Source organism: Sinohyriopsis cumingii, chromosome 11, assembly GCF_028554795.1.
Source record: "Sinohyriopsis cumingii isolate HCF-2022 chromosome 11, ASM2855479v2, whole genome shotgun sequence".
In the NCBI taxonomy this organism is placed as follows: Eukaryota; Metazoa; Mollusca; class Bivalvia; order Unionida; family Unionidae; genus Sinohyriopsis; species Sinohyriopsis cumingii.
This window is the reverse complement of record NC_142971.1, coordinates 107,932,542-107,950,711: the sequence shown is the minus strand read 5'-3', so window position 1 is coordinate 107,950,711 and position 18,170 is coordinate 107,932,542. Positions and strand designations below refer to the sequence as shown.

Below are 18,170 nucleotides of genomic sequence, written 5' to 3'. Positions count from 1 at the left end.
ACAGGCTCTAAGGTGATTTTACTCTGATCACCACCTAGCATTGACCCTGTAATTCAGATTCTCCAACATATACTGTTGAAAGTACCAAGAAAGCAGACAGCTTCCCATTTTCATAATAGCAGAAAATATTCCTTCCATAATAAGAAGAATTTGTTTGGAACTAGTGTTGATATTACATATTGGTAATTGTCAGTATACACATTTTGTACTTTCACAGGTTCTCAATACATGCATAATCTGAGGTTTTGGTGCTTAGAATTTAAATTTGAAGAATTTCAGGTGTGCATAGCTGAATCACTTGTTTTAAGATCAATTTTTTCATTTATGATTGAGGAAAAGGGAATCTGTTATGATTTGATTGGATTAACTGCTAGGTGTTTTATTAGGATGTTACAACGGGGTTCTTTGGGTCTTTGAAGGTTTTTAACAGTTTGGGAAAAATGAAGTTGCATTTTCAAGGCCTTGAAAGTTTGGGAAAATCGAGCAGATTACCCTGAGGTCTTTAAAAGTCTTTGAAAATTGAAATAAACCTAAACATTTTAATTTCTTCCCATAATCACAGATAAAATTGTCCCAGGTTGATAGATTTGGATGTAGTCGAGTTTTCATGGTTTCTTTCTTTTGATTAATTGTAGTTTAAATTTCCTCATTAAACAATATTGTAGTATTTTGCATTCATTGTTTTCTCATATAACATAACTTTTATGCAAAATGTTAGCGAAAATAGGTCTTGGAAATCTGTTTGTGGTCTTTGAATGTTTGTGAAAGGTCTTTGACTTTATCATTCAGAGTTCTGTATGAACCCTGGTAATAAAGGGATCAAAGATGGTCTTAACTTTCCAGTGTTTTTATGAAAATTGAATTACCTTTGGCAGGGGTGAAATAAAAAGGAGAGATCGAACAAAAACTGAATTTGGCAGAAACACTTAGGAGTTATTTTGATTTTTTTCTATTGTTTAATTGTTATTGTGTTGTTCAGGATATTTTTAAAAGAATATTTAAGGGCAGTTCATACATATTTCAGTTCATTTCATGTCACAATCACAATGCTGAAACAAGCTTTTTACAAGTACTAAATAACACTGGCTGATTAATGTGAAGCACAGGATTACATCTGATGTCAAACTTGGAAATTTTCTCCACAGGATGAACTAAGATTGGTGGCATATTGGAGAGTAGTCAGCAACCTTATAAACCCAGCCACTGGGAACTGAAGTTTGAAATTTCTTGCAGGCTGAGTGGGGTTATTTTTTCATTGTCATATTCTAATGATACAGAGTGGACATTCTCCATTCTTCACCAAATAAAATCAAATAAAATCATTCAAGGGGAATCTGAATCAGAAAATTATTGAGTCTGTCATGGGTGAAACATATTTATCACAATTAATGTCACCAGTGATGACCAGTCCATGAAATTGTGAAGAAAAATTCTTATGGATTTTATATAATTTAAAAAAAATAAAAACCTCTGCAGTTACCCACAAGATCTACACCTTCTGTTTTCATCGATTTGTGTCATCAGTCATATTGATACACTGAAGAGGTGTATCATGGAGCCACAGCCTGTGAGATACAATACATTATTGATTGACATAAGAACTTGCTGGACTTTTAATCTTTATATGGTCTATCAGTGTTACAGTGTGGCCATTTTATGTTTTAACACATTGGTCATATTTCTTGCATACAAAATACAGTTGGACCTATCTTCTGTTCATATGACATTCTCATCATTGACAAAATGAAACAGACAAAATACTTCTAAACAGACTACCTATTAGCTACAGTGGATGATTTTTATTCAAACGTTTAAGCCATTTTAGCCTGCTCCATTTTGTCAGGTGCATTGCTCATCTTGGTCAAAACATCCTTTGTTGGGCATTGCATGAGGACTTTAAAACAGTTTATTACTAAATTCATGTCTCCACTAAAATTTGGAAGTTATGATGGTGTTGTCTTCAAAACAGAAGAAATAGTGCAGATTCCTTGTGCAAGGAAAATCTATTCTAGAACAAGTATGAGTATGGAAGTGGAGATGACTAACAACTTAATCTTTCACATTGTACTTACTACAGATACAAAACAACTGCAGCAGACAGAGACACACGTTTCTGTGAGTGAAAAAGGTAATTATTGACAACACCCACTCATCTATAAATGAACAAGGTGACTATAACATGTGCAGTTTGGAATCAGCCCCCATGCCATTTCTTTGCTTTTAAAAAAATCCTGTTCGGAAATTCAGTCAATGATAACATATCAGGAGACATTCCAAACTTGTTCCCGATGTATAATTTTAGTACTTTACAGATCACTGAACAGCCCCTTTTCTGTGAATTTTTTCAGCTGCTTTGCATCTAGATTTGTATGTAACACCTCTGGTGTATCACACAGTGAATATGGTGCGATAAACTCTTTACCTTCTGCAAGTACTAAGTGCACCTCCCAAAGAAGCCTGCTAAGCTGCCTACATTCTAGCAGCTGTTTGTAGACTAAACCCCATAGCATCGTAAATGGCTACCTGAGTGAGAGCTACTTGAGTTAATGCACATTCTTTTTTTATATATCAATCTTGTCCCATGCAAACTATGTAATTTAATATGAAATAAAGTTTTAAACACCAAGTTTATTCTGGAATTTACATTATAATAAAAGCAACATGTAGTCCATGAAATGCCTCCATTTCTGCAATTGAAGTAGGTGACCACTACAGATTGCCCTTCTCACTACTCTGTTTTTTTCTGTTCATTTCAGCTACCAATGCATGGAATATTTCTTTGCGGAAAAAATAGTAAAGAGAAATCTATGTCCTTGCATTTTCATTGAAGTGAAATGTTGACCCTTCATCTGTTGTAAAATTGTCCAGATGTTATGGTTTGGAATCAGTATATTCCAATGATATATAGTAGCTGCATGTTTCATTATCAGACTCATATAAATCTGAAATATCAGTTGTCAAAACAGGACTTGCACTAATGTTGTATTCTCTGTCTTGAATGAGATAGTTAAAGTCAATGTAATTTGTAATGTCAGCACATTCAAATGCTTCAAAACTTTAGTCGGAATCATCTGAATACATGAATACATGTATTGCCATTTTGTTTCACTGTCACAACTGCTTATATAGGCTGTAGAACTACTAATAGACCACTTTCATCATTTTATGTTAACACATTAACCCCTGGAGCTTTTTGTCATTTTCGCCTGAAAATTGAGTAGGAAACACATTTTGAAAGCTATTTCTGAATAGACTTGAAAACACCAAATCCCCGGTCATCTTTCAATAACATACTGCCTAGTTATGTTAGAAACATTGTTTTTCATTGGCTATTTGACTCATGCATGAGCAGAAGTTAAAAGTTGGGAGTTTTTTTCTCGTTTTTTGCTAAACGGAGCCATTATTTTAGATCTGAGACCAAAAAGTCTAAAATCCAGACACAAAATCTGATTCCGACCACGGGCGAATTTTGGGTAGAAAAAATGTCGGGTCCAAAAAATGTTTTTTTTTCATCTGTATTTTGTTGTGCAACTAGATATTCAAGTTTATTTTGTATCATTGTAGAGCTACATCTGTCTACCTTTCTATAATACCACCATCTTTAGTGTATCTTGCATGACCATGACACTACAGAGCTCGGCAGTAGGCTACTACCTTGGGGTTAATGTGTTATGACAGCTTTCATTGACTAAATGTTGTTAAAAAGACCAGATTTTTGTAAATTTTTTCCAATGCATAGCTTTAATATGAAAAGTTTATGTGTCTCTGGACCGGAAACGTGTATATGAGCCAACAGAAACAGGGATAGTATTGTTAGCAACTTGAATAAGTGTCTCTGCAGATACATGTACATGATGATTTTTAGTGTCGCATAGCAGAAGGTAAAGTGTTCTGATTTGTGGTTATTATTTTAATCTGAGCTTGAACAAGCAGTAATCAGCAATCAGAATTGAATGTAACATATTCACTGAATGACACACCAGAAGTGTAGCCCTAATATTCAAGATTAATTTATGGTGTCAAAACAAATATGGTGTCCCATAATATACAGTAAATATGGTACACACACAAACAAACATAGGCACACACAGACACATATTACTGATATTAGATTTATGCTGAAATATCCGGTAAATCATCCACCTAAATCTGTGTTGATACTGATGGATGATATGTGGGTCTGTTGTCACGTGTATTATAATTTTGCTGCATTCAGATCTTTTTGGAACACTTCTGTGTAGAGTTTAGACAAATGACAGCATTTAGTAATATCCATATCTACCGCAAAATTCAAAATGGCCACAGGATAGAGGGTTGCACTATTCCACCTGGATTTTCAAGTCTACAAACATGTGATTTGATCCAGAAATGTTATGTGCCAAAAGAACAATTCAGCTGATGGTAGCTCTACACCTGTGAGAAATATTGGAAGTTTATCAAATTGACATCGATGTGTGCAGATAAGATTGTTTGCAGATTTTTGCAGGTTTAATAATAATAATAATAATAATAATAAAGACTTTAGTTAGAGAAGGCAACTCAGTTAGTTACAGAACTAATCTACCTCGAGGTCTTCTATCAGTTATGTACAATATTTACAGTATATACAACATGATGTGAAGAATCTGGCTTGACACTAAATAATAAACTAATTTTAAAATTCAATCTATCAAGCTTGGAACACATGCACAGGCTGGATAGTTAATTAAAGGGCCCCGTGTGGCCAAGTGGTCTAAATCGCTTTATGTTACGGATCACTGCCATCTTACCTCTGTCTGCGTGGGTTCAAGTCTCGGATTCGGCTAGTGTGGGTATGTGAGAAAGCTTGCCAGTAGTTTTTATGGGTCGGTGGTTCTTTCGATGGTTTTCCCGGGTTTTTCCTCCACCATTAATACTGGCCGCCATGTATAGCCTATCATTTGCTGAAATATGGCGTTAAACCCTTTAATAACAACAACACTAAATAATTATGTGATTTCAAATTTTAAAATCAAAGTATCAAACCTGGAACATATGCACAGGCATCTGTGAACACATAAATATTAAATATTATCCTGCATTGAGAAATAGTTCTAAAACTGACATAGTACAGTTGGAAATCCACAAGAGACTTTAATGTGAATTGATTTGTTGAATATTTGGTAGTCAAGTCATAATCAGTTTAAAAATACTTAGAAAATTGAGCTGGTTGAGCACATCATCAATGTGAGAACAGTAATGGCAGTTTAAAATTATGCGCATATTGTGATTTTCTATTTTTGCAAAGGCTATCAGTATAAGTCTTTGACAGACTACTTCAAACATCAGAAGAATAACTAATATAGGGAAGACTGAGAGTACTATACAAGATTTTTGTTTGCATTGATTGGAGTGAAGGATGAACCATTTCAGAATTCCAATAGATCTATTTAATATGCAATTTGCTTTCTCTAATCGTTATTTGATAATCAAGTTCTTGTTTAAAGTTATATTTAAGTACCATTTGATCACCGTTCTCAACTCTTGAGTCTGTCTGGCCTTGAGTGAAGGAGATAAGTTATTGTTAGCAAGTTTTGCTTCTTTATGTAGAACATAGGAGCATAGAGAATTGGTCTGGCCAGTGTGGAGTCTTAGATAGTTGGCACTGAGTGAAGGAGATATGTTATTGTTAGTGAGTTTTGCTTCTTGTTTTCGTAGAACATAGGAGCATAGAGAATTGGCTTGGTCATTGTGGAGTCTTAGATAGTTAGCATTAAACTAGTGGTAGCCATTACTAAGCCTATTATAACAAATTGATTTTTTTTGGTCAGTAGTTTTGTCAGCAAAGTTGAAGGAGACTATTGTCATGTAGTAAGGATTTCATATTTTTAGCTTAGATTATATTGTATATACCTTTTATAGAATGTTAATATCTTTGTCCAGCAAATGTACATACAGTACAGTTCACATGAATTTTTAGCTTTTCCTGAATTGTGTGTGTGTGTGTTGGGGGGGGGGAGCATGTAAACCCTATAATATTTGCCTATACTGTATACTGCTGGAAAGCACAGAGAGTAAACAAAACAAAATCACTATAGGGTGAAAACAGGCATTACAAAATTCCACTGAAGTAGACTGCCAGTGGTTTAAATTGTGGAAACTGAAGCATGACCAAATCTAAAATTTGACTGCATTTCCTGCAGAAGTCTTTTGGGGCGAAATTTTTTGCTGCTGAAACATCTTTTTAATGTCAAATAAATTTTCATTGTTCAACAATACATTAATTTCTGGTTTTATTTGAATATACACAGTTGATTGTTTGGTGCCAAGCAATAGTTTTAAAAATGAAATTATCGAACATAATGTATCGTTAGTTACTGCAAGAGTTGTTGTTTACAAGATATGCCTACAATGTGTGGTTGTGTATGCTCATGTATGTCCCAATTTGTACCTCATGCATACACATGCACACAGAAGCACATACATACAAACATGTTGCTTTATTCAAAGTTGGAAGTTTTATTGTAATTTTGTTTCTTCAGTCTTACAGTATTTTAAATAAAACATGATGAAATTGTGTGTGTGTATGTTTCTGTGTCTGTGTTGTTGTTGATATGACTAATTGAAATGGACAAAACTGGAGGGAAGGTACAAATTGTGGTGATAAAATCATAATGGCACCATTGTTGAACTTGGATTGTGTTATTCGTGAAACCATGGACTTTAGATTATTTTGCAGTGAACTGTTGTTAGTCAGATAATGGTTCACTTACACTCAACTGATGAAGGCTTACACCGGCTATTAAATGACATGTATTCAAGTTCTGAATCAATAATGTTTTCACTTATGCATACTTGTTTTTATACAGACTAACATTTTACTGACTTCATTATATATGCCAAAATATACGTATACATGTGACAGAACCTGTATTTCAAAATAGTAGATTTAAATTTTTTTATCAGTAGATTGGTTTCGAAACCAGTAGATTTTTTTATTGGCATAACTTTACATTCTTCAAGGAGATTGAAAACAAAATAAAGAGCATTTTTTTGCCATAACATAGTCTCTTCATAGTATAATAAAACTGCAAATTTTGAACATAAATTGCATTTAGATTCTGATGTTAGATAATTAATTAATACAGGTAAGTCTATAGTCAAGTAATAGATCACAGCAAAGATATTTTAATAACATTCAATAGCATTTTTAGTTTCCTTCCTAAGAATTACTGTCTTTTGACCATTGGTGATATTCACCGAGGTAGTTTAGTGGATGATGCCTATCTGTATCAGCATTAGAATGTTGTAATTACAGGACAACTATGCTTAACCTACAAACAACTTCTTGCTTCGTTTTCCTGTTTCTGGGTTTGAAAGATTGCTGACTGCTGTCCAAAAGTCCTCCAAATTATGTTCACTCCATGGAGGGCGTTCCTGACTTAACTCATTAACCCCTGGAGCTTTTTATCATTTTCGCCTGAAAATTGAGTAGGAAACACATTTTGAAAGCTATTTCTGACTAGACTCGAAAACACCAAATCCCTGGTCATCTTTCAATAACATACTGCCTTGTTGTGTTAGAAACATTGTTTTTCATTGGCTATTTGACTTGCGCATGAGCAAAAGGGTAAAAGTTGGATTTTTTAAAATTTATTATTTATTTTTTTAAATTTTTATTTGCTAAACGGAGCCATTATTTTATTATGGAGATCACTCTTTATTCCAATTGCCCATCTTATCTTAGTTTTTGCAAAGGCAGGCTCATCTGTCTGTTTGCAGTTCATAACGGTTTGCCTTAGATCTGAAACCAAAAAGTCTAAAATCCGGACACAAGCTCGGATTCCAACCATGGACATATTTTGGGTAGAAAAAAGTCGGGTCCAAAAAATGAGTTTTTTTATCTGTATTTTGTAGTACAACTAGATATTCTAGCTTATTTGGTATCATTGTAGAGCTACATCTGTCTACCTTTCTATAATACCACCCACTTAAGTGTATCTTGCATGACCATGATGCTACAGAGCTCGCCAGTAGGCTACTACCTCCTGCCCTGTTAAGTCTCCACTACGGGTTAATGTGTTAAGATGTATTTTAGAGTCTTATCCTCAATGACTTCTTTTTCTTCATGGCTCAGATACAAAAGCCTTTGACTGGTTTCACCACTGTAAATTTGAAGAAGAAGAAAAAAACATTAGATGGTTTAGACTTTAAATAAAAATGAAAAATATGTGATGTATTTATGCTTTTTTGAATAATTTATCCTAACTTTAAAATCAGTTATCTTGTAATATACTCTTAACTGATACATTCTATCTTAGAATTAAACTTTATATGTACATGAAATACAAAAGATGCATATCTTGGAAACACACAATGCAAACTCAGGACCATTGCTACTTGCCTGCACCCACTTAAAACTGATATCCATGCACTGTTAAACTTTGAGAAAGCACACATTCTGCATTATGCCATGAATTAAACATATCACAAGAGCTGCCCATAAATATTCCTTTTAAAACATCTTAAACAATAAAATAAATAAAGATGCCTTAAAATATCAAAATACTTACTCAAGTGTGTGTATCAAAATAATGTATTATGGTCAGTCTCTCCATCTTCCTGCTGGCATTGGTTGGCTGATTTTCATCTAAAGCTTGGGATACATGACCATTTCTGGACTTCTTGTAACATCTCAAAAGATATTCTGTTTTGGGCCTTAAACTTCCCATATTCCAACAACAGGATATTATTGTGTACACATGTCAGCTGTTGTTGAACAGTTGATCTGCCACTCATCATCACACCAGTTGTAGAGGTGGAACATTTCCAGTCCCCAGTCGACTGGTTATGGATGGTCGTTTAGCACATTAACCCCTGGAGCTTTTTGTCATTTTTGCATGAAAATTGAGTAGGAAACACATTTTGAAAGCTATTTCTGAATAGACTTGAAAACACCAAATCCCCAGTCATCTTTCAATAACATACTGCCTAGTTGTGTTAGAAACAGTTTTTTGTTGGCTATTTGACATTTGACTCGCGCATGAGCAGAAAGGTAAAAGTTTTTTTTTGGGGGGGGGGGGGCTAAATGGAGCCATTATTTTTGTATGGAGACCACTCTTTAATCCAAATGCCCATCGTATCCTACTTTTTGCAAAGGCTCATCTGTCTGTTTGCAGTTCATACCGGTTTACCTTAGATCTGAGACCAAAAAGTCTAAAATCCAGACACAAAATAAGATTCCAACCACGGGCGAATTTTGATTTTAAAAAAGTCTGGTCCAAAAAATGAGGTTTTCCTATCTGTATTTTGTATTGCAACTAGATATTCCAGATTATTTGGTATCATTGTAGAGCTGCGTCTGTCTACCTTTCTGTAATACCATCCACTTTAGTGTATCATGCATGATGATGACGCTACAGAGCTCGGCAGTAGGCTACTACCTCCTGTCCCATAAAGTCATCGCTAGGGGTTAATGTGTTAATAGTACATGTATGGGAAATAGACAGCAGGTTAAAATGGTATTTTTTCCCTACCACGGATAGGATCACATGTATATAAGTAACTTATAAGTTACCTATATAATCCCATATCAGTAGGAGTATTAATAATATTATTATTATTATTATTATTATTATTATTATTATAGTTAAAAAGGGTGACTCATTTAGTCAAGGACTATTCTCCCCTGAGGCCCTCTTAAGAAGAGTATAATGATATATGCATTATACAGTGGAACCTGTCTTGAAAGACCACCCCTTCTGCCAAAACATAATGGTCTCTCATGACAGGTGGTCTCTCATAACAGGTTATAACATTATATAATCTCTAAATCTGTACATGGAGAACCTGGTCTCTCAAGACAGGCGGTCTCTCATAGCAGTGGTCTCTCAAGACAGGTTTTATTGTATATGATAAAAGTAATTACTGTTCATTTTAATGTGTTCAGTATTAAAATACTAAATTCCATTAGCTATTAGAAATACATAACTCATGATATCTTTTTAACTACGGTAATATTTTCAGAAGATTTTACATTAGTGGAAGCTTGTTGCACATCACTGTACCAGAGTATTGGAATTTTTTCTAAATTGAAAAAAATAAAAAATAAATAATGACTGTTTAAAGAGGGTAACACAATTATCTAAGAACTAATCTACCTTGAGGCCCTCATACAAAGGGATTTATTTATTTTAGCTGCATCTCTGAAGCCGCTGGATATATTGTGTTTGGAAGAAGGAAATGGAGTGGGAATGTTTAATCTCAACTGGAATACTATTCCAGAGCAAAGTTCCAGAGTATTGGAAATGTTTTAGAAAAATAATTCCTCATTTGGTTTGGGAATTTTATACTGTTTGGTAGACATGGATCACAGGTGGCGACTATTGCCAGGTAGCCTATACTGGGATAGTGATTGTAAATATTCAGGAGCACTATTATTGGATATCCTGTACATTAATTTGGCTTTTCTCAAACAGATTAGGTCTTTCATAGGTAATAGTTTTAACTTGCCACCTAAATTTCCCTTGCTTTCTTTCTGGATTGGATGTTTCTGTCCAAAGCCTGATTGATTAGGGTGTAACAGCAATCCCAGTTATAGAACCATTATCCATTTTTTGTAGCCAAAGATCTGTTAATTTGGTAATTTCTGTTTCCCATGAGTAGTACTTTCTAAATTCTGATTGTGCCTCATAAATCAAGTATTTATTATCTATATGGACAACATCTAAGGTTTCCAGGATACTTTCTGCAAAATGTCCATTTAACCCTAGAAAATCCTGGAACTTTTTGTCAAGGTTGTTGGGTTTCCTAGGGTTTTCCCTGTATTTCCAAGGTATTCTATCCTTTTCCAGAGGATATCTACCCTATGGAAAAAGTACACCCAGAAATGAGTGTACTCTAAAGTTAAATGAGAGAACTGTATCTGAAGTGAAAAATTTCCTGGTGCATCTCATTTGAGGTTAACAAGACAATGTTTTTATGTATTACTTGAAAACATGATAAAAGTTTTATTATAGTGTTCAAGGAAACTATGAAAGTACAATGAAGACTACAAAATTAAGGAAGTAAAACTGACGAAGCAAGCAAGATTATCTCATTTTCTTAGCATTAGTATATCATTATATTAAAGAGTCAGTGTATGACATCATCATTGTCCCTGATTGGCTTTCTTTGGTTTCTGCACCACATTTTTACCAAGTAATATTGCATTTAATTCAAAGTTATTATGGACTTTTATTTTGACATAACATTTAATGCTTGATTTCTAGCATTCCACATCATAATTTAATAGAATTGTGGCTTCTGAATGGCCATTTTCTCCAAACTTTAGTGTTGAAAACCATTTCCTAATTGTACAGTGCAGCCATTGTAGTGCAACCATCCTTAGTATTAATGCAAAAGTATTGTTAAATGCTCTCTGACAAAGCTCAATAATTCAAAATTGCACATATAAACTACAAAACCCTATCATGTAAATTTTGCATGTACTGAAATGGCTATAAATTTCAAAATAAATGTTTAAAAGCTAAATGTTTGGCTGCTAAAGGGAACTTGTTATTAATTTTTAAACACATTATCCCAGCCATTAATGGTTTTCTTTGTTTCATTGGCTTTAGCAGCTAATGGTAAACAGTTTCTACTGTAAAGCCAAGTTGAGCTAAAGTTTTTAAGATGTAAACAAATTTTTTAAAATGTATTATTTTGTCATGGTCACACTGGGTAAACGTGATCTGTAACAAGTACTTGTTTCTGTAACCTTCCAGAAGATGATCACATGACTCCTTGTTTATGTTTTAGAAAGACGATATAACCCATGTTTTGGAGAATTAATCTCAGTAGAAGTTGGACCTTTAAACTGTTAGTTGTATGTTGTGCTGTTTGGAGTTATTTCAGATTACTTGTTTTGGAGTTATTTCAAATTACTTGGATTCAAAATGATTAATTCTGTTATTTTTCTGGAAAATACATGTGCTCATGTAATATTGTGGAACAAAGGCAGTTTTTTTATAAAATAATTACTCAGCTATCAGAAACCAGAGTGATAATTCTTGTTTCTACAAGGAGCTGTAGACTTCACCACTACAGATTGCAGCTTATATCATCGTCTTCCATCTTGAATTCCTTGTCAGGATTCGAATGTGAAATCAGTAAAACATTTTGTTATTAGTACTACTAAAATTTTATTCTTGGATTATTTTTGGATTTGATTCTGTAAAACCGTAAGTTCATATTTGTTCATTTCTGCAGAATTTTTCAAGGGAAATAAATTGTATATTTTTCAAAGCTTGTTGTTTTCACTCTTTCTTGTGTTACTGTTTATTCAAGCCTAAACAAGTAACATAAGAAAATTAAGAACAGACAAGAGTTAAGCCATCTATCATAGCCAGCTGCTATACAAGAAGAAATAATTAAAGTTATCAGGAAAGTTTTTGAAAGGTATATACAAAGATATATTATTTACCTGCATGTATCAAAGTCATGGCTAACTACAGTAGAACAAGAAATAACTATTTTTGGCACTCTAATACCATATATACTCATTTATAAGTCGCATCAAACTGCAAACAACAAAGATCCTGATCTGTCATAGCATTAGGCGGCTGCAGATCAGGGTCTGTGTTGTTTATTCTACTGATTACTCCTAACCAGTGTATTATGTGATGGCAGATTTGGGTCTATGCAGTCTGTAGGTTAAATGTAGTGCAGTAAATTATCCCCAAACCTGTACTGGTACAGATGGACAGTTTTGGTCTGATCACACCTATTCATTAAAAAATTATACACAATTCATCAATGTTCAGTTTAGACACTTGCCATTATTTGTGGCAGTGTTTGCATTACTCTAGATTGAAGGTTCCATTCAGTAATATCTACTGAATATCCAGTGTTTGACAACTTGTAAATACACATGGTTTAACTCAACCCTACTTCTGTTGCCATTTCTAATTTCATGGCTACATCTGGCTGTTCTGTCAGATCAAGCAACCAATCAGATGCAGCTTTCACTCATTTGAAAGTTTCATATGCTTTGGTCATGTACTTTACCTTAAGTGTCTGTAGATTTCTTATGTGACAAGCAAGCTAAAGTGTACATAGAATAAGAATATTTCAAGTTGGATTGGATTTTTAATACATTGTATATATACTTTCCTACCATTGTGACTCAATGGCAAATACAAGGATTGTGCTTTCAAATAGGAAAAGATAACTTACTATTACAATGCAATCCTGTCTTTAAAGACTAGTCCTTATACCAAAATATTATAGTTACTCAAGGCGGGTGGTTTATTATGACAGGTCATTGCACTGTATAATTATTAAGTTGAGACAGGTGAACTCTCATAACAGTGGTTTCTCAAGACAGGTTTTACTGTACAAGAGTGTACTAGTAATGTTTATTTTATTTTTGATTTCTTATTTTTGTCATTTTCAGGCAGGAATAATGAGAGGAATTTTAGTCCGGCTGATCAGCGCCCATCGGCTAGGAGTTTTACACCATCCAAAAAACCCTTGGAGCCTGGGGGTCAGAGACTTGGCCCAGGTCCTGGTCCAGGGGGAGGAGCTCATTACCCTAGCAATCAGCAATTTCCAGGGCAACAGCCTTCAAAGCCTTCACAGCCTCAACTACCAGCAACTACACTTACTTCACCACAAGGTCCCCCTGCAGACACTAAACCTCTCAGCCTGGGGTGGACACAAGCAATAGCTGCTGCTCAAGGAGCGGCAACGATGACTCGTAAAAGACAAAATCGCAAGCATCAGAATCAAAATGTGCGACCAGTGCGGGCTCTTTTCTGTCTGAACCTGAATAATCCTTTACGAAAATCGTGCATAAGAGTCACAGAATGGAAATATCCTTTTTTTCTACAAATTTACTCAAAAGACCACAGGGTGCAGAAATTTTGTCTGTATGCAGTTGTCAATGGACAAGTAAAGGAAAAGGAATTACCTGTCTATAAAAAAAACCCAACCTTGTACATACTTTGTCATAGTTACGAATAGAGGATGACTTAATTGTTGAACATTTTACTTTAAATTAATTGTACCACTTAAAGCATGTCATAAAAGGTATATTTAGATTTTAAACTAAGAAATGAGAAAACAATACAGGTTATGCAGACCTTGAAGAAATTTGTTGTTTTCTCATGGTAATTTAGTGTGTTGCCAGCAAAAACAAACAAACAAAGTTACTAATGAAAATTTTAACTGTCATATATGGTTTCAGTCCACACTGACTACTGAATAGTTCACTGATCAGAAACTTTGGCCTATTTCACTTTTGTATTGGCCTTATTCTCCCCAGTTTTGTCAAAGACATCCTGAAGAGTTTAGATAACTAGGTCAAACTGAGACTGGCATGTACTAAGTTGTGGTTCACTCTAAAAACTTGGCTGCTTAGCTTTGTGGATGAGATGCCATGTTCCTGGGGTCTTTGTTTAATCAGTGAATTGCAGTTTCTGTTGGCTCAAGTCATTTAAACTAGGTCTATTGGCGACAGTCATCTGACTAATTAGATTTGTCTGAGCCTTTTGCATAGAGGACTTTTAGTGTGGTTCATTGAAGAAAATAACCATTCACACTCAGCTGTGGAAAATGAAAGTGGGAAGAGCGATTCTCCAAGGGTCTTCGCATACATAAACTGTTTTTTGTTTAGATTGAACTAGCTGAGATAAACTGCAGATGGATGGTCTAAGTTTTGCATAGACAGTATCACACCTTTAGATAGTCTATTATCAGGACAACACTTTTTCAAGAAAAGCATAAAGGGAACTAACATCATTTTCATATACAGCAAGTTCTTTTAGAGAATGTGGCCACACAGTTGGTTATTTGAAATTGAGACTGGATTTTCAGCATCATTCTAATATCTGTCCCATATGTTTGGACTTGCAAGCTTAAGGAAGCTTTGAATGTCATTATCAGCAGCAAAGATATTGTACTTTACACATTGGTGATGTATTAACAGCGTGTCCTGCAAAGAATCAGTTGGTTTTGTCTGCAGTTGAGGGGTATCATAAAATCATTGCAAGGTGCTATCATTTGATCTTCATTTGTCTGAAACCAAGGGATCTTCTGCAATCAGTAATCTTTTTAAACTCTTGTTTTCTTTTCTGTTATATTCTCTGACCTGGTCTATTTAGTTTGGGCCTGTTTTGTTGTCTTTTCGATTAACTTTCAACCATTTGTCCCTAGTTTTATAAGACAAGAATCATCTTGATACATTGCAGTAAAACCAGCTATATAATCATAATTTCCAGGCAGTGTAATTATAATAATGGTTAGAAGTTCACCAATTGGTTTAAAACAACAGGTTCCTCTGGGAAACTCACTTCTCCAGCCAGTGAAACCCATTGTGATGCAACACATACCATCTGCCCTTACTGGCTTTAATCAAAGAAGCTGCAACTGGTGTCAACCCTAATTTGCAGTGTAAACATCAAAGAATGAACTCATTTGGTACACACTTGTAAGTATGAATGAAACGGGGGGTGGGGGGAACCCTGCTCAGACAAAATGGACTACTGCTATTTTAAGCTATGGGCCACAATTTGCTTGTCCATGGACAAACTGCCTTGCAAAAGCTGCTATGCCATAAGAAGACATCTCCATCTTGGACAGTACTGACAGTGTATTTCTGCACTACTGCAGTTTTGTGCATGATGTTATTTAAAATCCTAATATGTTCAGTATTTTAAATTTGGAAATCATTCAGCTCCTCTCTTGGTGTGGTAAGAATAGGTTTAAGATTCTACACAATGTAAATTATATTTATAACACATTGTAAAATGAAATATAAATACCTTAGGTTCAGGCATGGTAGGGGGATATGTCCATAGATATTAAATATATTTTTCAATGAGTGTTTTCCCATTGCAGTTGTAAACAGAGAGACGTTACTTAGATTCTGGTTAACATATATTATTTGTCATTAAGAGGTTCCAACTTATAAATATACCATATGCTTTTGTACAAATAATTTTTATTGGGCAAGCTGTAAAATGTTTATTAATTGTTAGTTTTTAATGAATAGAGATCTACAAAGCATCATATCATGTAAACCTTTCTTATTTGTACAAATAATGCTGAACACACCATCATATATGGCCTCTTTTGCTAAGGACATAAAAACTTTTGAGCGTCTTCTTCTTTAAAGCTGCTTACCAGATTTGAAAGAAAATACTTTTTATCAAGGCTGTACATGTTTCTATAAGTGATGCTGATTCATCATCAAATATGAACACCACTACTATAAACAGTAAATCTTTAAACAATGACTTTTTAAAAAAAACAGAATTTTAATCTTGGATCATCATCAAATTAAAATGTTCAAATTTTGATTTACATTTATCTTTACCCATGGTTAAAAATGGATAAACCCATAAATGTACTAGAGCAGAGGTGTGCAAACTTTCCAGTGCAAGTGCCGTATACACAAATTTACACCTTGTCACGGGCCACATAGTTCATTAAGTAAAATAATTAATATTTGAAATAACAAAAACAAAAGGTTTTTCTAAATAACATCATGATTAATTTTAAGTTGTTAATATGTTGTTAATATTTGAAAACTTAAACTTCAAAAGAAGCACACTAATTTGATAAACAGAGTAACATAAACAGAGTCAGTGCGAATGATGACTTGTTCCTAGGCCGCATGAAAACCCTTGGCGGCCCGCAGGCCGTAGTTTGCCCACCCCTGCACTAGAGCATACTGAAATGATTTACTTTTATTTATTCATACCTTGCCCATTTTTGTTGTTGAGACCATAGTAAGTTTAGTATTTTGAAACTGTTTTAAAGAGACACTACCCAAAGATGATGCAAAATAAATAGATCTACATTATGGATTGATTATATTCTTTAACGCAATCTTACACCATTCGAGTTTCTTATTCTGGTGACCATCTTTGCCAACTGTATAGCGTTAGCAATATACACTCCGTATCCTGAGTCTGATTCCAACAAAATCAATGCAGCTTTGGTAAGTACATTTACTTTATGCTGTGGCATTGTTCCTTTCACAAGAATTCTCATGGTGTTCTGTTATTCTTTTTTTGTTTTAGCTTACCTGGCTAGAAGGCTGAGTGAGCTTTTATTATGGTTTTTCATCCATCATCCATCATTCATCTTCTGATTACAGTTATTTAAAGATTCCTCTCAGATACTTTGTGACCAATTTGCACATGATTTTTCAGGAAACATACTATTACTGAGGCCTACCAATTTTTTTCATTGGATGTAGGACCATAATCCAATACGGCCGCCTTTCTTTCAACAGCTTTTCAGACTCCACACTGCAGAATTTAACTAAATTGGTCAAAAAGCATCTTGGCATAAATAAGTTGTAGATCAGCATTCAGAATAGGGTAAGTGTTATGAAAAATAGGAAATCAGTCAAAATGTAATGTAAAAAAAAAAACATTACAGAATTTGATATGAAAAATCATGGCATGTAGACCTTAAAGATTAATACAAATAACACTAATCTGTTCTCAGATAAGTCTGAAAGAGGAAGCAACTTTCAATGACTTTTTGTGAGAAACTGCTCGGCACATTTTACCAAAACTTTTGTGCAGTCTACTCTTTCATACTTTTCTTTTAGATTCCTTGCTTTTCCTACTACTTCCAAAAAATACTGTCCCAGCTTTTAAATATTTTATGTTGACACTTATTTACACACTGCATGAAAGTATGTTTCAAAGCAAATTTCGATATCATTTTGTGATGGTTTGACTGGGTGTTTAAGAGAATAGAGACAACCTGGACTGACAAGTAAGCTACTTTATTATATGCTCATTTGTTTCTATGTTAACTTTACATTGTCAGAATCTGTGAGAAAGCTTGTCAGTAGTTTCTTGTGGGATGGTGGTTCTTCCTGAGGTTTTCCCAGGTTCTTCCTCCACCAATAATACTGGCTGCCATGCATAGCCTATCATGTGCAGAAAAATGGCATTAAACCCCACAAGAACAACAACATTGTCAGAATCGTGCAGTATTTTGTGATATTGCACTTGTGTTCATTTCATATTGCACTCGCTTGTGCCCAGTAGTTTATTAGGAACTACTTTGTAAACAAATCATGTACACTTGCATAGTAGACCCTTTACATTTTGGTTGATTAAATTTGTTTCTGAATGAACTAAAGCAGATGTTTCGTGGACTGCCACATATCAGATGCTTTGCAACATTCAGCATTAACTTTTTTGATA

At 34.4% G+C, this 18,170-nt stretch overlaps 2 protein-coding genes across 2 annotated transcripts in view; both read left to right on the top strand.

The window, feature by feature from the left end:
- Positions 1–18,170, top strand: part of LOC149789249 (uncharacterized) — a 34,061-nt gene that overhangs the window by 14,162 nt on the left and 1,729 nt on the right. Inside the window, exon 2 of the mRNA XM_089973598.1 lies at positions 13,394–13,890. Coding sequence (XP_089829724.1) covers positions 13,394–13,890 — 497 coding nt within the window. The remainder of the gene's footprint in view (positions 1–13,393; positions 13,891–18,170) is intronic.
- The window catches only part of LOC149789247 (muscle calcium channel subunit alpha-1-like), a 335,403-nt gene continuing 334,075 nt past the window's right edge, over positions 16,843–18,170 (top strand). Inside the window, exon 1 of the mRNA XM_089975421.1 lies at positions 16,843–16,942. The gene's annotated coding sequence lies outside the window, so the exon portion shown is untranslated. The remainder of the gene's footprint in view (positions 16,943–18,170) is intronic.